Source organism: Rhagoletis pomonella, unplaced genomic scaffold (genome assembly GCF_013731165.1).
Source record: "Rhagoletis pomonella isolate Grant_MI unplaced genomic scaffold, Rhpom_1.0 Rhpom_scaffold_00006, whole genome shotgun sequence".
Classification (NCBI taxonomy): Eukaryota; Metazoa; Arthropoda; class Insecta; order Diptera; family Tephritidae; genus Rhagoletis; species Rhagoletis pomonella.
In genome coordinates this window covers 64,897,476-64,912,081 of record NW_023458560.1, presented here as the reverse complement: position 1 = coordinate 64,912,081, position 14,606 = coordinate 64,897,476, and the positions used below count along the sequence as shown (strand labels likewise).

General features: G+C 34.1%; 1 protein-coding gene across 1 annotated transcript in view; it reads left to right on the top strand.

Moving 5' to 3' along the window:
- Positions 1-6,543: 6,543 nt before the first annotated feature.
- The window catches only part of LOC118742039, a 42,561-nt gene continuing 34,498 nt past the window's right edge, over positions 6,544-14,606 (top strand). Inside the window, exons 1-2 of the mRNA XM_036474007.1 lie at positions 6,544-6,630; positions 11,823-11,905. Coding sequence (XP_036329900.1) covers positions 6,544-6,630; positions 11,823-11,905 — 170 coding nt within the window. The remainder of the gene's footprint in view (positions 6,631-11,822; positions 11,906-14,606) is intronic.

The following is a 14,606-nucleotide window of genomic DNA, read 5'->3' as shown; positions in this document are numbered from 1 at the left end:
ACTTGCGTTCTTTATCATACAAATCTTTAGTACTAGATAGCTAACTAAATATTATGGTAAAACAGAACAAATGACACTGCGACCTGGCATGTGTTTTGCATTCGTATAGAGAGTCCCTTATCCTGAATATCTAAAATAGATACCTGAGGCTTCCTTTATAGGACTACAGCTGTTTTAAATGAACTAATCTTTGTCGGGCACAAAGGTCATAAAGAATTTTATGGAGACAAATAATCCGCGTTCTGACCAGGGACCGTAACAGTTACCAACTTTAATATAAAAATCGATCTTTAGTAATAATTTTTTGACTTTTATTTAATTACGCCTTAAATAACAGTTTTTTAGATTTTTATTTTATAAACGCAATTTAAAAATTATATTTTATTTTTATCTAAATAATCTAAATCTAAATAATCTGCAAATAACAGTTATTTTTGATTCTAAAATTATATATCTTAGATAAGAGTTATTGAAGGCTTCTTTATAAAAGTCATCAATATAAATCAGTCACTGTCTTTTATTTTCAAAATCATAAATATAAAAGTCATTTGTATAAGTCTTAACTGTGAAACATGATAATGACTTTTATGCGTATGACTTAAAAAATAAAAGTCGGTGAAAGTACAGAACAGTATTATCTTGTTGGTGAAATTGGTGGAAGCAGATACTAAGGCTTCCCTTCCTTCAGAAATCTCTTTTGGTTGTCTCTATGCCCCAAATCCTTTGTAAATAGTTAGGTGGATGGCGTATATTCAGCAGCATTACCACTCTACTCTACTTGCCATATGGAGAGTGTGTCATGCCTAATGAGTAGCCTTACCACCTTACCAAAGAAAATTAAAATGAAACAGTGAGCTTAAGAAAGCCTTCGTAATACTCATACGTAAATATGTGCAGACACTCTTACCTATCCTAACCTAGCTCTACACCAGTAGCAGCTTTGCAGCTTGTGTCCGGTCTCTATTAGAGATAATTAATATATAATATCTAAGCTAGTAGTAAATATAGTTCATGTCAAGATAAATAAACTGGCATAGGAATTCGTACTGTTAAGGAGGCTTTGAAAAAGCACTTGAAGGCATATTAATTACATTAACTTTCTAATTGAAATTTATTTGGTACTAAATATAGGTGTATGTAAATATGTACATCGAAAGCTTAGGTGATACCTAAGCCTCTTACTGAACTTCTTCTGCCTTTCAAGTTTCGTTTTCTGTACAAAGTTTGCGGCATGCTTTAACCCTCAAATGACCTTAGATAAAAAAAAAAAAAAAAAAAAAAAATAAAAATAAATGTTGCACAAATTTCTTATCAAATCAGTCTCTTTATCCTTCACACCACATGAAAAAAAGTAACGTAAGGGATTTACGGAGCTCAAAAGCATCATATATTGATATGGGAACACAATAAAATCTCACTCGGATCCATCGGACCCGACTGGTGTACTAAGGGTTAACAAGAGCTGAACGTAGCACAAAATTTATTTCACAATATAGATACAAATGCAAAACGCCTCTCCTTGGTCATACGAGCGTTAACGATACTTGCTAGGTATAAATAATACCCTACTTATTTACGCATGCATGCATATAGATGCGATTAAATACGTATACATAGTAACTGTAGCCAAAATAAGGTAATTTATTACACTTATTTACCAGAAACACCAGTGAAAGCTCTGCGTGAACGTCACCCTCAGCAGCTTTGTCGGTGCTTTTGTTACTAACAGCAAAAATCAAACTGAGGAGCTGGTAATCCCCCACATACGCTCACTGGCTAAAATATTTCTCCAGCCACCTATGCCTTTAGTTTGCTAACAAAATTTTAGATGACTTATTGTTGTTTGTTGCACTTATTCAGAGCTGTGTTAGTGTGTGTGCTTGAAATATAAATAAACAGCATTCATACATAAATTTGTACATACAAAAGTGTGCATTAAGCTTTCAACAAATTGGCCATACGCTAGCTTACGATAGCTTTCTAGGACATTTCGAGACTTAAGCTCTTCTTCCTAACCAGAGCTGAGAATGCCAAGTCTATGTGGAATTGTGAAATGTTTAAACGCGTACTTAAAGGTATTAGCTAAGATTTATGCATATACTCCTAGCGATGTTACTGTAAGCTGCTGCTGTGCCGGCAATTGTACGAATATGTATGTATACTTTTAAGAGTAGATAGCGTGTAAAGTCCTTGTTACGCCTTACAGCCATAGCAGTACATCTGCGGATGAGTTTGAAACTAAACGCATGAATGCATGTATGAAAGCATTGGTGTATTTGTATGTTTGTTAGTACGTGTGAATATTCATATCCGTGGGTGTTAAGACAGCGTTGCAAGGTACTCTAGCAAGGCTTAGTGCACAGAAGCTAGTAGGCATACATTTATAGGTATTTTCGCAGCGAATGTAAATATGTAGGCATTGTAGAAATTGTAGCAATTGTGTGTAAATTTTCTCACATATGCACACATAGGTACGTACGCGTTTGCCTTCATATAAATCACTTGCGCTTTCTTCACTCCTCCTTTTATTCGCTTCTCTATATCACTTTTTCTTGGCGTTTATTCTGCCACTTTCAGCAAGCAAAAGTGAAATAAATTTCACCAAGTCTCTTGTGTTAAAACCTACTTGACACGTTTCCGTTGGTGATTTTTTAAATTTGCGTTTTTTTAGCACAACATATTTAAATATTTCGATTGGTTAAATGGGTAAAAAGTATAAGAAACTTAGAATCAAATAAAGAATATTTTAACTTAAAGAAGTACGTGTAAATCACTACCTCTATTCATATAGCCATTTATTCATATGCATAAATATAAATATTTACTTACATGAAAATAAGAAATGAGTTAAAAAACGAAAATTTTGGCGGAAGCTTTGCATAAAAGTTTTATAATGTTAATTTGAACTTATAAGGATATCTTTACATCCCTAACTACACATAATTACCCTACGACTTGTCTGTAATTAAAATCAGTTTTATAGCAAAACACATTTTGAGTTCGAATATTATAACTTTCATGCAGTCCTATATTAATTGCAAACGTCCAGTACTCTTTTTGGCACTTCAACTACTTCTAGCTTTGATGCAAGACCCAAACACCTCGCACCCAAGCGATAATTGTCATAGAATTTTGCGTTAAATAGTTTCCCTTGAGTCTCCCAAAGCCGTCTTATCTATGCTCGGATTTGCTTCCCTAATACATAACTACCGACAACATCAAGAAAAAAAGATTTCTCTAAAACGCCCTCGGCAGGCAATTGCAAACTTTCGATTGCGTTTCTGTCATAACAAAAGCTTCTCATCAAATACTATTTGCCTTTCGAAAGAGGGGTAAAACTGTAGGTCCTCTTCTTTGGCGGACGACATCATGGCGCCCAACACAAATTGGAGGAGAAACTCGGCTAAGCAGTGCCAAATATTTATTTGTATTTATCAACACAAGGAAAAATCTTAACAAAGCAAGTCTAGGTGGTATAAAGGACTCGACTGATTCCAGTTGGAGAGTTATTTTCTACATCTTCAACTGCATAGGATCAGAAACCATAAGCTCGAAAAAAAACGTCTTTGAATTTCCCAGCTTTATACCTAATTCGCAACTCCTGGGATCTTTCATAAGTGAATCTGAACAGATACGCAATATATAGAGTCATAATCTATCACGAGACAGCTTCAATCTCAACTGAGCTCAATTTCGTAATTATAGCAACAAGATATGACTATATGCCAAAGCATACCAACAAAGTTTTATTTTCCTCTAAAAGGCCAACACTGCGTATGAGCAACCATAATTTAGTTCTTTATTTTTAATTGCTCCATTCATATTTCCAACTGCACCTACAGTCGTAGTTAATTTATAAACATACAAATGAATTAATACAACTCAACATAATTAACCGACGCTCATATACATGGAATCCTAATAACTACATACGCACATATGTAAATAGAGTATGTACATAGGTATATTTAATAACCAGATTACGTTGGCAGCTTTCCTGTTATAAGTATATACAAAAGTAATCACTTTCTTTTCTTCAATTTATATTCATATGCGGTGGCTAATATGTGCTGGAAATTTTAATGAGCTAATTTTCATATAAATGCCAAGCTCATATGATTTTACAGCAGCCAGCAAGTGCAGGCATGCGGTAGCACGTGTGTGCAAATTTGCTTTTATGCGCACCTCGGTCATATGTGTGTATGCAGTTGTAAATGGTAATGAAACGAGGTAGTTTAATTTAATGCACATTATACTATTTGTTAGTTAAATATGTGTTTTGATTGGGGTCATTATGGCAAGTATGTAGAATGAAAACAGCACGGCTATATTATGAATGCATTTAAAAAACCTTGCAGCTATGAATATTAAGTACATACTGAATTGCGGGCTGCTTACCAAATTACTTAGAGGAATTATAGAGTGAGAAACAGAATGAAGTAACCAACTCAACCCACCAACTTTTTTCAGCTGCTCGATGGCAGGCGTCCTTGACGCTTTGTCACCATTTTCTAAACGGGTCATCCAAAAACTCAATTTTTCTCGATTATTTTGTCGAAAATAATAGTAAAGTTGAAAAATAAATTAAAATGGAGCGTCTGGGCACGGTCTATGGCACATTGACATTTGCACGATATATCGTACAAAGTCAGGGAAAGGAGTAATTAAGTGCTATTTTTGGTACAAAAACGGTTTTTCTTCTTCGGTGAAAAAAATCTAGTTTTCAGCTAAAATTTTGTTTCTATTCTTAACTAATTGCAATAAAATGTAAAATAATAAAAATTGCGATACCTTTTAAAATTTATTCGCCACTGAATTGAAAATGTGCATGGATTAGTTGAAGGACGTTAATTTAGCAAATGCAAATCTTTTTTATGTATTTTTGTATTTTCTGTGCTTTTTAGTAGTTTTAATACATTTTTTGTTATTTATTTTTAAATATTTTTTTTTGTTAAAAAATAGACTTTTTTATTTTTTATGCTGATTCTCTTTTATGAAACAAAGCTTAAGCTCAGTTAAATTGCAACCTTAAAGAAAAAAATTAATTTTGAAGTTGTTTCGGAAACATTACTTTAAACTAAAATAATAATTTTTGTTTAACTATTTATTTTTTGGCTGTTTTTATGCTGTTCTCTTATTACATTATTTCGAACTAAAACATATATCAACCCTCATTAGTTCTTAGGGCCAAAATTTACCTTTTTAATTTTGAATCTTATTTTCTTACTTGCCTTGGGTCCGATCAATCCAATTTTTTTTTTACTATATTTTTTCTGCTAAACAGTCAAAGTTTGTTTACCGTGGCATTTTACATTGTAATTGAAATATTTGTTTTTGACTATTGTTACCAGTTGGACCCAAGTATCTCAAACTTAAATTTTCATTGGGATTTGGGAGGAATGATTCCCCGTCGATGAAATGTCGCTCACCTCGTTGAACGAACACAGAGCACTGGAAAAACAGATGAAAATTCCTTAAAAATTATCAATAAATCAAATCAAATCAAATTTTAGTCTAACAAAGTGCAAGTCAGCATAAGAAAAAAGATTACAAATCAAAGAAATTGAAACTTGCACTTTATTATGCCAAAATTTTATGAGCTATAAAACTGCATCTTGCTTTCTTTGAATTTCAGACAAAGCGATGTTTGACGGTACGTTGTACTTGAGATGCCAGTTTACAGAAAACATCGATGCGTCGATGTCTATTTATAGAGCGAGTGGAAAATTTTCGATACATCGATGTTTTTGCGACATCCCTAGCTTGGCAAAAGCAAAAGCAAGTCAGCACTCAAATGAGCAAAACACTTTGACAACTATTCATACATGAGCATAAATACATATACGAGTATAACCGCAGTGACAAGCAAAATGCAGTGAATTCATATAAGAACGGACATGTGAGGGTGTGTTAGTGCCTCAGGACATTGCGGTTGACAAGAAACCATTAATTGTTGACTGCCAGTAATACAACCGCATTCCGCTATGTAATTGTCAATGCATTTGTAAGCGTTGTGTGTGTGTATGTGTTTGCGTATGTATCATCAAGTGCACTCGGCAGTTGTGGACATATCACCGCAAATAATTCAAACAAAAGCACACACATTTTGCTTCAATCGAAATATACGTACATAGCTTATATATTACGCACTTATCAATGCATGTATTTCGGTATTTACTAACAAACCAACTTGAATTTATTTACAGTATATTTATGTGTGTCATATGCTGCTTGTTCGCGAATTCTATGCAGCGTTGGAAGGAAGTGCAATGGCATATATTTTGGCAGTGAGATTTAAAAAAAAAATTATTTTTGCGCAAATAAACTTTGGAATTCTTTATTGTGATAATCATATTTGATATTTGATGAGTTTAGTTAGAATAATAGAAAGCAGAGTAAGTAAATATAAAAAGTGCAAGTGAATTGAGTCGATTACGCAAATATATACCCATATATAAAGTATGTACATAAATCAAACATCTGTTGGCTGCTGGTGTTGCTGCTGCTCGAAAAGCACTCTAGCAACAAAACGCGCTAAGCAACATGTTGACAACACATCATTTGGCACATTTGCATCATCATCGTGGCAGCACAGCGGTGGAGTTGGATAAAATCACAAATCTAAGTACGGTAAGTGGATTTACATATTTATTTACCAACATCATTTTAGAATAAATGAAGAATTAGCTGTACATACACATGTATATAGAATATTTGATTATAGTATGTGTTATGAAGGTACAATTGAAACTTGTGAATATTGGATTTCGATATAATAATGCACGATAATCAGACTGAATCGCTGAATAACTAAAATACGAGTATCGAAGGAAGGCAGGAGTTAATCAATCACTTGAGCACTTGATGTTGAATTTTGTATAAACATTTTTTAATACGTATGGCACACAAATAAAAGGTTAAATGTCCCACCGGGAATATTTATCCAAGGTTTGCCCGCCAACCTAAAGAGCTTGCATGCTTTAGCGACCATGGCGTATGCGCACATTAGTGTCTAACATCAATTTTTGGTCGAGTAAAAATGGAGTATTCAAATCGCTGTAAACTTTTTTTTTTTTATAAATTTATTTTTACCACTCAGATTTATTGGACATTTCTTTCAGCTTTTGCAGCTTTTTCGATAAATATTCAAGACTAACTTTATTCTCGACTTTATTATGACTATGAACATGCCTCATTATTTTCTAACCTAACCACTCGCTAAGAGGAAGTACGGTTTTCGGCATAGCAACATTGCATAACTCTAAAGATCTGGGGGGATTCGGTAACCAGTTAGCGACTAGTTTCGGATCGCTATCGCACTTTTTTTTTGACGTAAAAATATTCATATCATACCGCAACAAAAGCGATACTGATTACGGAATCACTCACCTGAGAGACTTTTAGAGTCCATTTTATAGTGTTTTAATATTTTCTATGATTTTTAAAATGCTTAAATAGCTCAAGGTATTTAAATATCAATATATGGCCATTGCTTAGTGTTTTTTGGATACTAATGCGCCTTTAACTATTTAAAGAATTGGAGCTAGAGAAAGTCTTCAAATGGAATTCTTAGTTGTGTAGAATTCAAAATGGATAGTTTTAAAGCCGTTTAAGGCCTGATGCTAATATACACGCGTGGTAGTTAAACCTTGAAGGGATTGTATTCCAGCTTATCTCCATTTTTGGTGGTTTTAAAGTGTGTTGTATTTACACTTGAAAGACACAATCCATTTACATAAGTTTTTGCAATATTTGTCTTCAGTGATCCATACACTGAGCCAAAAACATAATGGTTTTTTCAACCAAGTTATGGATTGATTTCACGCCTCTCTGAAGTGCAAGACCAAATCAAACGACGAAGAAAATTGATTCAAGTTGAAAATTTGAAGACATTTATAGAGATGCTTGCTGTTGTTTAATCCCGTCAGAGGCCACATGTTCAAATGATAATAAAAAAAATTTGGTTTTGTATATCCGAATTATGAAAGAGCATTTGTGAAGTGCAGGACATAAACTTATTCAAACGAAAAATCACCAACCAATAGTTTGGTTAAGGTAAACAAAATTGTGGTTAATATTACCAAATCATTGTTGAAAATATCAACCAACGCATTATTAATTTTAACCAAAAATCACGTTGATTACTTTTCAAGTTTAAATTTGGTAATTTTAACCACAATTTTGTTTACATTAACCAAACTATTGGTTGGTGATTTTTCATTTGAATAAGTTTATGTCCTGCACTCGCTCAGTGCAATGGCAAAACTCTGAGCATATTTCTGCCAAGAAAAACAGTTTCTCATAAAATCCATTAGCCGTTCGGAGACGGTGAAAAACTGTCGGTCTCTCCATTTGTGTAACAACAGCAAGGAACACATAACAAATTGGAGGATAAGTTCAGCCAAACAATTGGCAAAAGTGTAAGCGCCAAAATATTATTATTAGATGTATCAAATCAAGAGTAAATAAAATAAATTTATAGAACTTGAAGTACATAATAGATTTATTTTTGGGCACTAAGTTAATCCCTCTAGAAAAAATCCAGGTATAAATGATTTTTTGTCAAAATTATTCGAGTTTTTTTTTATTTATTTTGTACGCGCATAACACTGCCTATCAAAATTTTCCTTCACTAATTAAATTGTAAGAATAATTTTTATAGCTTGAAGGAAGGGAAATTAATTTAATAAAAAAGTGTATTATGCAAGATGTAAATATGTATGTACTCATATACATATACATATGCATATGTATGCCTATTTGCGCACATCGCTATCACTTTACATTTTTAATGGCTCAGCGCGATAAAAAATTGTACTCACAAGAACACACATACATACTTACGATAACAAGCGGCAATAATAAACATACAAATAGCCACGCACAAATGCCGTACAAAATATAACAAAGTTATGACATATGCCACAACCGCTGTCACAGCCTCCACCGCTTCCTGTGACTGCCGCTTCCTTTGGAAAAAACAATTCAAGTCAAGTAAAGTCGTGAAATGCGCAGTTCAGAATTCAGCTGCCAGCACATCTACATATTTGCGTATGTATTTTACACACATGTTCGCACATACATACGTATATGAATAACCATTTATATTTAGGTATGCTAAACGCTACTCTCTTTGTACCGATTTCGCCACATATTTGTCGCAATAAAAAACCATCAAATCAAATATCACTGAGAGGCAGCAGGCGGCAGGCAGGCAGGCAGCCAGTCAATTCATGGAGTTTGCTTATAGTCCTCATCCACATTTTACATCGTCGAGTAAATGGTAATCGATAATACCATACAGTTGTCAGGCGTAAAGCTGCATTTATCTTCTGCTGATTGACGAGCCTTCAAAAGCCTGTCAGCCTGAAGTGTGGCTGTAAAGAATGAAGAGTAAGAAACTTTTAAGAAAATGGAACGAGGAAATGAAGTGCGCTGTAAGGAAGCGAAAAAACAATCAAAATCTAAATATTTATGAATAGAAACTAGAAAAAAAAGTTATGCTTTTTTGAGGATTCTAAGTAGCAGAAAAAGAAAACCAAATAGAAGTTGGAATGAAATGTGCCGAAATCTCTCGCCGAATGCTTTGCAGTACTATTAAATTGAAATTCACTGATATGTAAGGCAGTATGAATGACTGTTAAAAATAGAACATAAAGCAACACGTGTTTACGTTCTACGTTGTGGACAGTGATGTAGTTAGTTTGAAACTGTATCAAGACTACGGAAGATGCTTCTGGATGCAAAATATTCTAAATCGCACTGAATCTTTTAAATACGTTTTTGAATTTTTCATATCCTGGAAGCTTTAGAGTACTTTAAAAAAATAGACTGACGTCGGATAGAAAAACCAAAAGCGCTTTTTTACTATATTTGGTCCCTAATTTCGGGAGTATATTGACACGTGTGTTAATTTGTTGCGCCTCAATTATGCATTATAACTAACTTATCGTTACCTAAAGTTGAAAAGGTGCCAATTACATTTTTTGAAATTATTCAGGAGAGACGAAAAATCGATGTAGTTTGGCATTATCTATCATTCTGTGTTAAAAAATAAAATTTTGAAAAAAGAGGACTTGGCACCTTTTCATCTTTAGGTAGTGTTATACTAGTTATACTTGTGTAGACATTTTTACAAATTTATTTTAAAAACAAATTTGTTAAACAAAAAATGAAGGTGAAAAAATTAACTTCTATTCATGAAGCAGCATTTACGGAAATTTATTGAAAGACCTACTATGCGTATTTGCATTATCTAGGTGTGAGTCTAAAGCCTTTCCCTAGGCCTTTACCTGATAATCCGCCTGATATACAATGGGCAATGGGAATAGCGAAAGTATGTGTCCAACTCCAGTGCAGGTGAGAAAAATTACCACCCTACTCTCCTTTCAAATATCCGTATCCTTTGTAGACTTCAGGGTACTATTGTTTCTATATACCGAGAATCCATGGAATGTAATTTAATAGGCATTGCCTTACATCTTAAGTGTACTATCCTCGGAGATAATCCTTGGTAAGAACCTATTGCCTATTTTCAAGTGAAAAGCACCGGTTTAACTTAATAGAATAAAAATAAAACACGTATTTTTCATTGCTCTAGTTGTTCCCCATATACCCTTTTATTTAAAGTTTTGAGGAGCTCACTTTTGCTCAAAATTTTGAGAGTCCCTTTTTCGTCCTATGTACTTATCTGTGTATATGAAATAAATCACTTTTAATTTTTTTATAAGAAATGTCAGCGTTTAGAAAAACATTTTCGTTGAAGCCACTATTATTTAGTAGATGTAACTTTCATTTGAATTATAAGATAGCTTAGCATATTCTCTGTTATCTTTATTTGCCGAAAAATATTTCTCCTCCTCTCATAGTTCATTCACTATGGCATCAATGTCACTAGCCTTTATTCTCCTCTAAGCCATTTGTCTCAACGTTCAAACTTTGTTGTATACGAATTTACTTTACTACTGCAACAACATTACAGTACTGCAACAACATTGCAGTAAACATGAAAGAAGTATGTATTTGTATATAATTCGACAACATTTCACGTTTAAATATAGAACAATAATCTGCGGATTCCCCGATATAAAAGATTTATAAAGAGCAATAAGGGGGAAGGAGACCAATTGACTGGTGTCAAGGGAAATAGAAAAATTGTCAACATCATTATTGAGCAAAATATTACACTCGACATTATAAAAATACTGGGCTGTTCATATCGGGTCACATTTTGACCCGAAGACTTTATTTATCTGGTTATAGTTCTATGTAAATATATATACCTCTATCTATATTTCTTCCTCTCTACCTTATCTATATAACTCTATTTCTCTATAGTCATCTTTATCTTCTTCTAAATCTCCGTCTTAACCTTTATATCTATATTTATTCATATATTCCTTTCTATCTTTTTCCATGTTAATATATCTATATCTGTTAACCTTTTCTTTCATTTTAAATTCTCATCATTATTTTCATATTAATATTCTTATTATATCCACTTCATCCGATATTCAATTGGTTTTCTTCTTCAACTACATCCTCACCCCCAATCTCATGTACTTATCTCTTTTTAAATTAGCTTCCATCCTTTCGAGTATGTCCCCTAGTACTCAAAAATTTATTTATTCCCTAACCTCAAACTTTGCGCTAATTGATCTCTTTTCATCTCCTCAGTCAACTAATTAGTCTTGAATTCAATTTGCCCCAACTTAAAGCCGGAAATGTTTCCTTTTTTAAATATTTAAAGAGTCTAATACATGCTCTCCCATAACCCACTGTATTCAATTTTGTGAATCTTTAAAAATTGTCTTCGTTTGTAGCACATAGCATCAAAGTCTTTACGTTACTGCCTGCAAACGAGCTATATGGCGCACAGTAAGCATTCTAGCGAACAGCGGACGGAGTAAGCGCGTGCGACCGACGCATCCAAAAGTCATTCAAAGCTCATAAAAAGGACGATGCTACGCAAAATGGCAAATATTGCTGCCAAGCAAAAGAGGATGCGCAGCCTACGGGCGTGTAGGCAGATTAGGAAGGACTAGGGCAAAAGCGGATGTCAGTGGAAGTGTGCGTGAATAGAAACATTGGCATTGGCATTGACGGCTGCCAGAATTGATGAAGCGCGTAATTCTATTGGAAGAGAAAAGCAGCAGCATAAAAGCGAAAGAGAGGCAAATTGACGAAAAGTGTGTTGAAGTTGTTAGAGTAGAAGAGGTTGGAATTTGCGCTTGGTTGAGCAAAATGAGTACTGCCTATGCATGGCTATTATTAGTTAGTGCTGACGCTAATATCTCTTCGAGAAGCATGCTCTTGAGCCGCCTAAAAGGCTCGCCGTTTATCCTTTTTGAGTAAACGTTCCGTGGCAATGAAGCATACAGCCCGTGAGCTAAACTTAAAACCGATTTTCTGTTTGAAAGCACTTAAGAAGCAGGAATTTCTTTGTAAAATCAAAAAAAAAAAAATTAAATCTCAATTAAAATTACGCAAATCCCTGATTAAAACGTTAATTGTCGAATATTCAAACGGAAATCGTGGCCGCGCACAATTTAGTAAGCTTCAGTAATCAGCCAGCGAGTTCCAAGGCTGTCAATACCAGTGGACAGGAGAAAAAATCAATTAGCTCGATAACGTAAAACTTTAAAATTTCTGCGACGTGGCTATGGCGCAAACAGTTATGCGGGGGTTGTTGCTGTTGTTACTTTCGTTTTGTTTTCATAACAGTTTATTCCACTTGTGCACTTTCTGAGCAGCTGCTAATCGCTTCAGCGCTCTCGAATGCCAACAGAGACATTTTATTTCTAAATGATTGCTCATTAATTTGCTGAAACGTCGGTCGGCGGTGGTGGGACTTTTATGACGTCGAATAAATAGCGGCGTTATTAAGAATGTCAAAGTGCCCTGAAGTTCAAGGTTAGGTTTTCTGTTGTGCAGTGAATGGTATTTGTTGTGTTGGCAACTGCTTTCAATTAATTAAAAATTGTTCTTCTTTCGTATTTGAATCGAGAAACAGATTTGCATTAATTTATTCAATGGCTCATTTTTTAATTTAAAAGCACCTGGTATTCGGCATATCTCTGGGCTAATCTGGGCATCTGTTTTGACTTTAAATGGCTCTAGTTTCTTCAATAATGAAGATATAGCCATTAAACTCAATATGGTGGTGATGCATATAGGTGTTTAAAACTATATTTATAATAATTTTTTAGTACTGTTTCCTCAAGTAGCCTGCTATTAAGCATATTTTTCAGAGCAAAAATAGTGTTTATATGGCGGAAAACCTTTAATTTAGCCTCGAATCTATAACCTACGAGAGGCAATCTGTATGGATACTTTTTTCTTAAATAAAACATTCGGAAAATTACATCTGGGTACTTACTAAATAACCCTCGTATGTGTGATTAGCCATAGGCTGTAGGGTTAAAACCGATAAATGCTTATTTTTGTTTTAAACTATAAGTTCTAGAATTTTTACTTAGGTAAAACGAGGGAAAGGTAGCTGTAGGAGGTGGATAAAACACCGGTCATTGAGGATAAATTAGCAATCTTACTTTAGAAAGCTTCGAAGGTGTTCACCAAGATTCTGATAACAATTTCTAGAGAGTGCTTAATCTTGATTTAGTCCCGAGAATCACGAAAATCTCATCACTACTATACCAAGTGGCTGCTCATGCAGTAAAAATGGGTACCAATAGCCTGGACAGGTGCAGGAAGTGTCGTGAGCGGGAGACCAGAGAAGCCTTGGAGCATCTTCGTTAACGACACGAGTACAATGCTTGTGAGCCTACCAATTCGAGAAGTTAGAGGACATCTCAAAAGTAGGGCTGAAATTTCTACTTAAATTCGCAAAAAACGTTGACATACTTTGTGACGCTAAGGACCTACCGGTCTATGTGCGGCTCAACGCCGTCTAGATTAATCTAATCCGATCTAACCTATGTATTTAAATGCCATCTGATCCTGTTGCAGTGAAAATGTCTGGGAGGGGACAATCTGTTTTCAACAAACATTTTTCCCGACAATTAAAGCGATAAATCCAAAAATTTGGTGGAAAAAAATTATTTCCAGGTTTTATCTCAGTGGAAGGTTGGTCTTATTGTTCTTTAAACTTAAACCCATCGAATTAGAGAGTTTAAATGGTATGCTAGGTAAACTAGGGAACATAAATAAAATTACCGTGGATAATTTCAAAAAGCGTTTAACAAAAATTTGGGACGAAATATCTAACGAACTCAATCGTAAATTTTTTTATGAATGAATAATTAACACTATACGGCATAGTCGACCTTTTTTCTGGGTACTGAACCAAACCAAAAGTTTGCGTCATAATTTAAGAAGTCATTTTCCGAGATATGGGTCTTCGAAGTTCGAGATTGGACCTTTGGTAAAAGAAAATACTTTTAATTATTGTACATAAACAACTCAAAAAGTAAAAATATGGGCACGTTCCACCTTTTTCTCTTATTTAAATGGTATATAAATTTTTTGTGCAAACTTATATTAAAGGTCCCTTATAACACTTAAAAATCAGTTTAAATTTTTTTTTGAAATAAAGGTTTTTTAATTTTTCGAAGATCTGACCTTTGACCCTCTTAGTGCCTGTGATA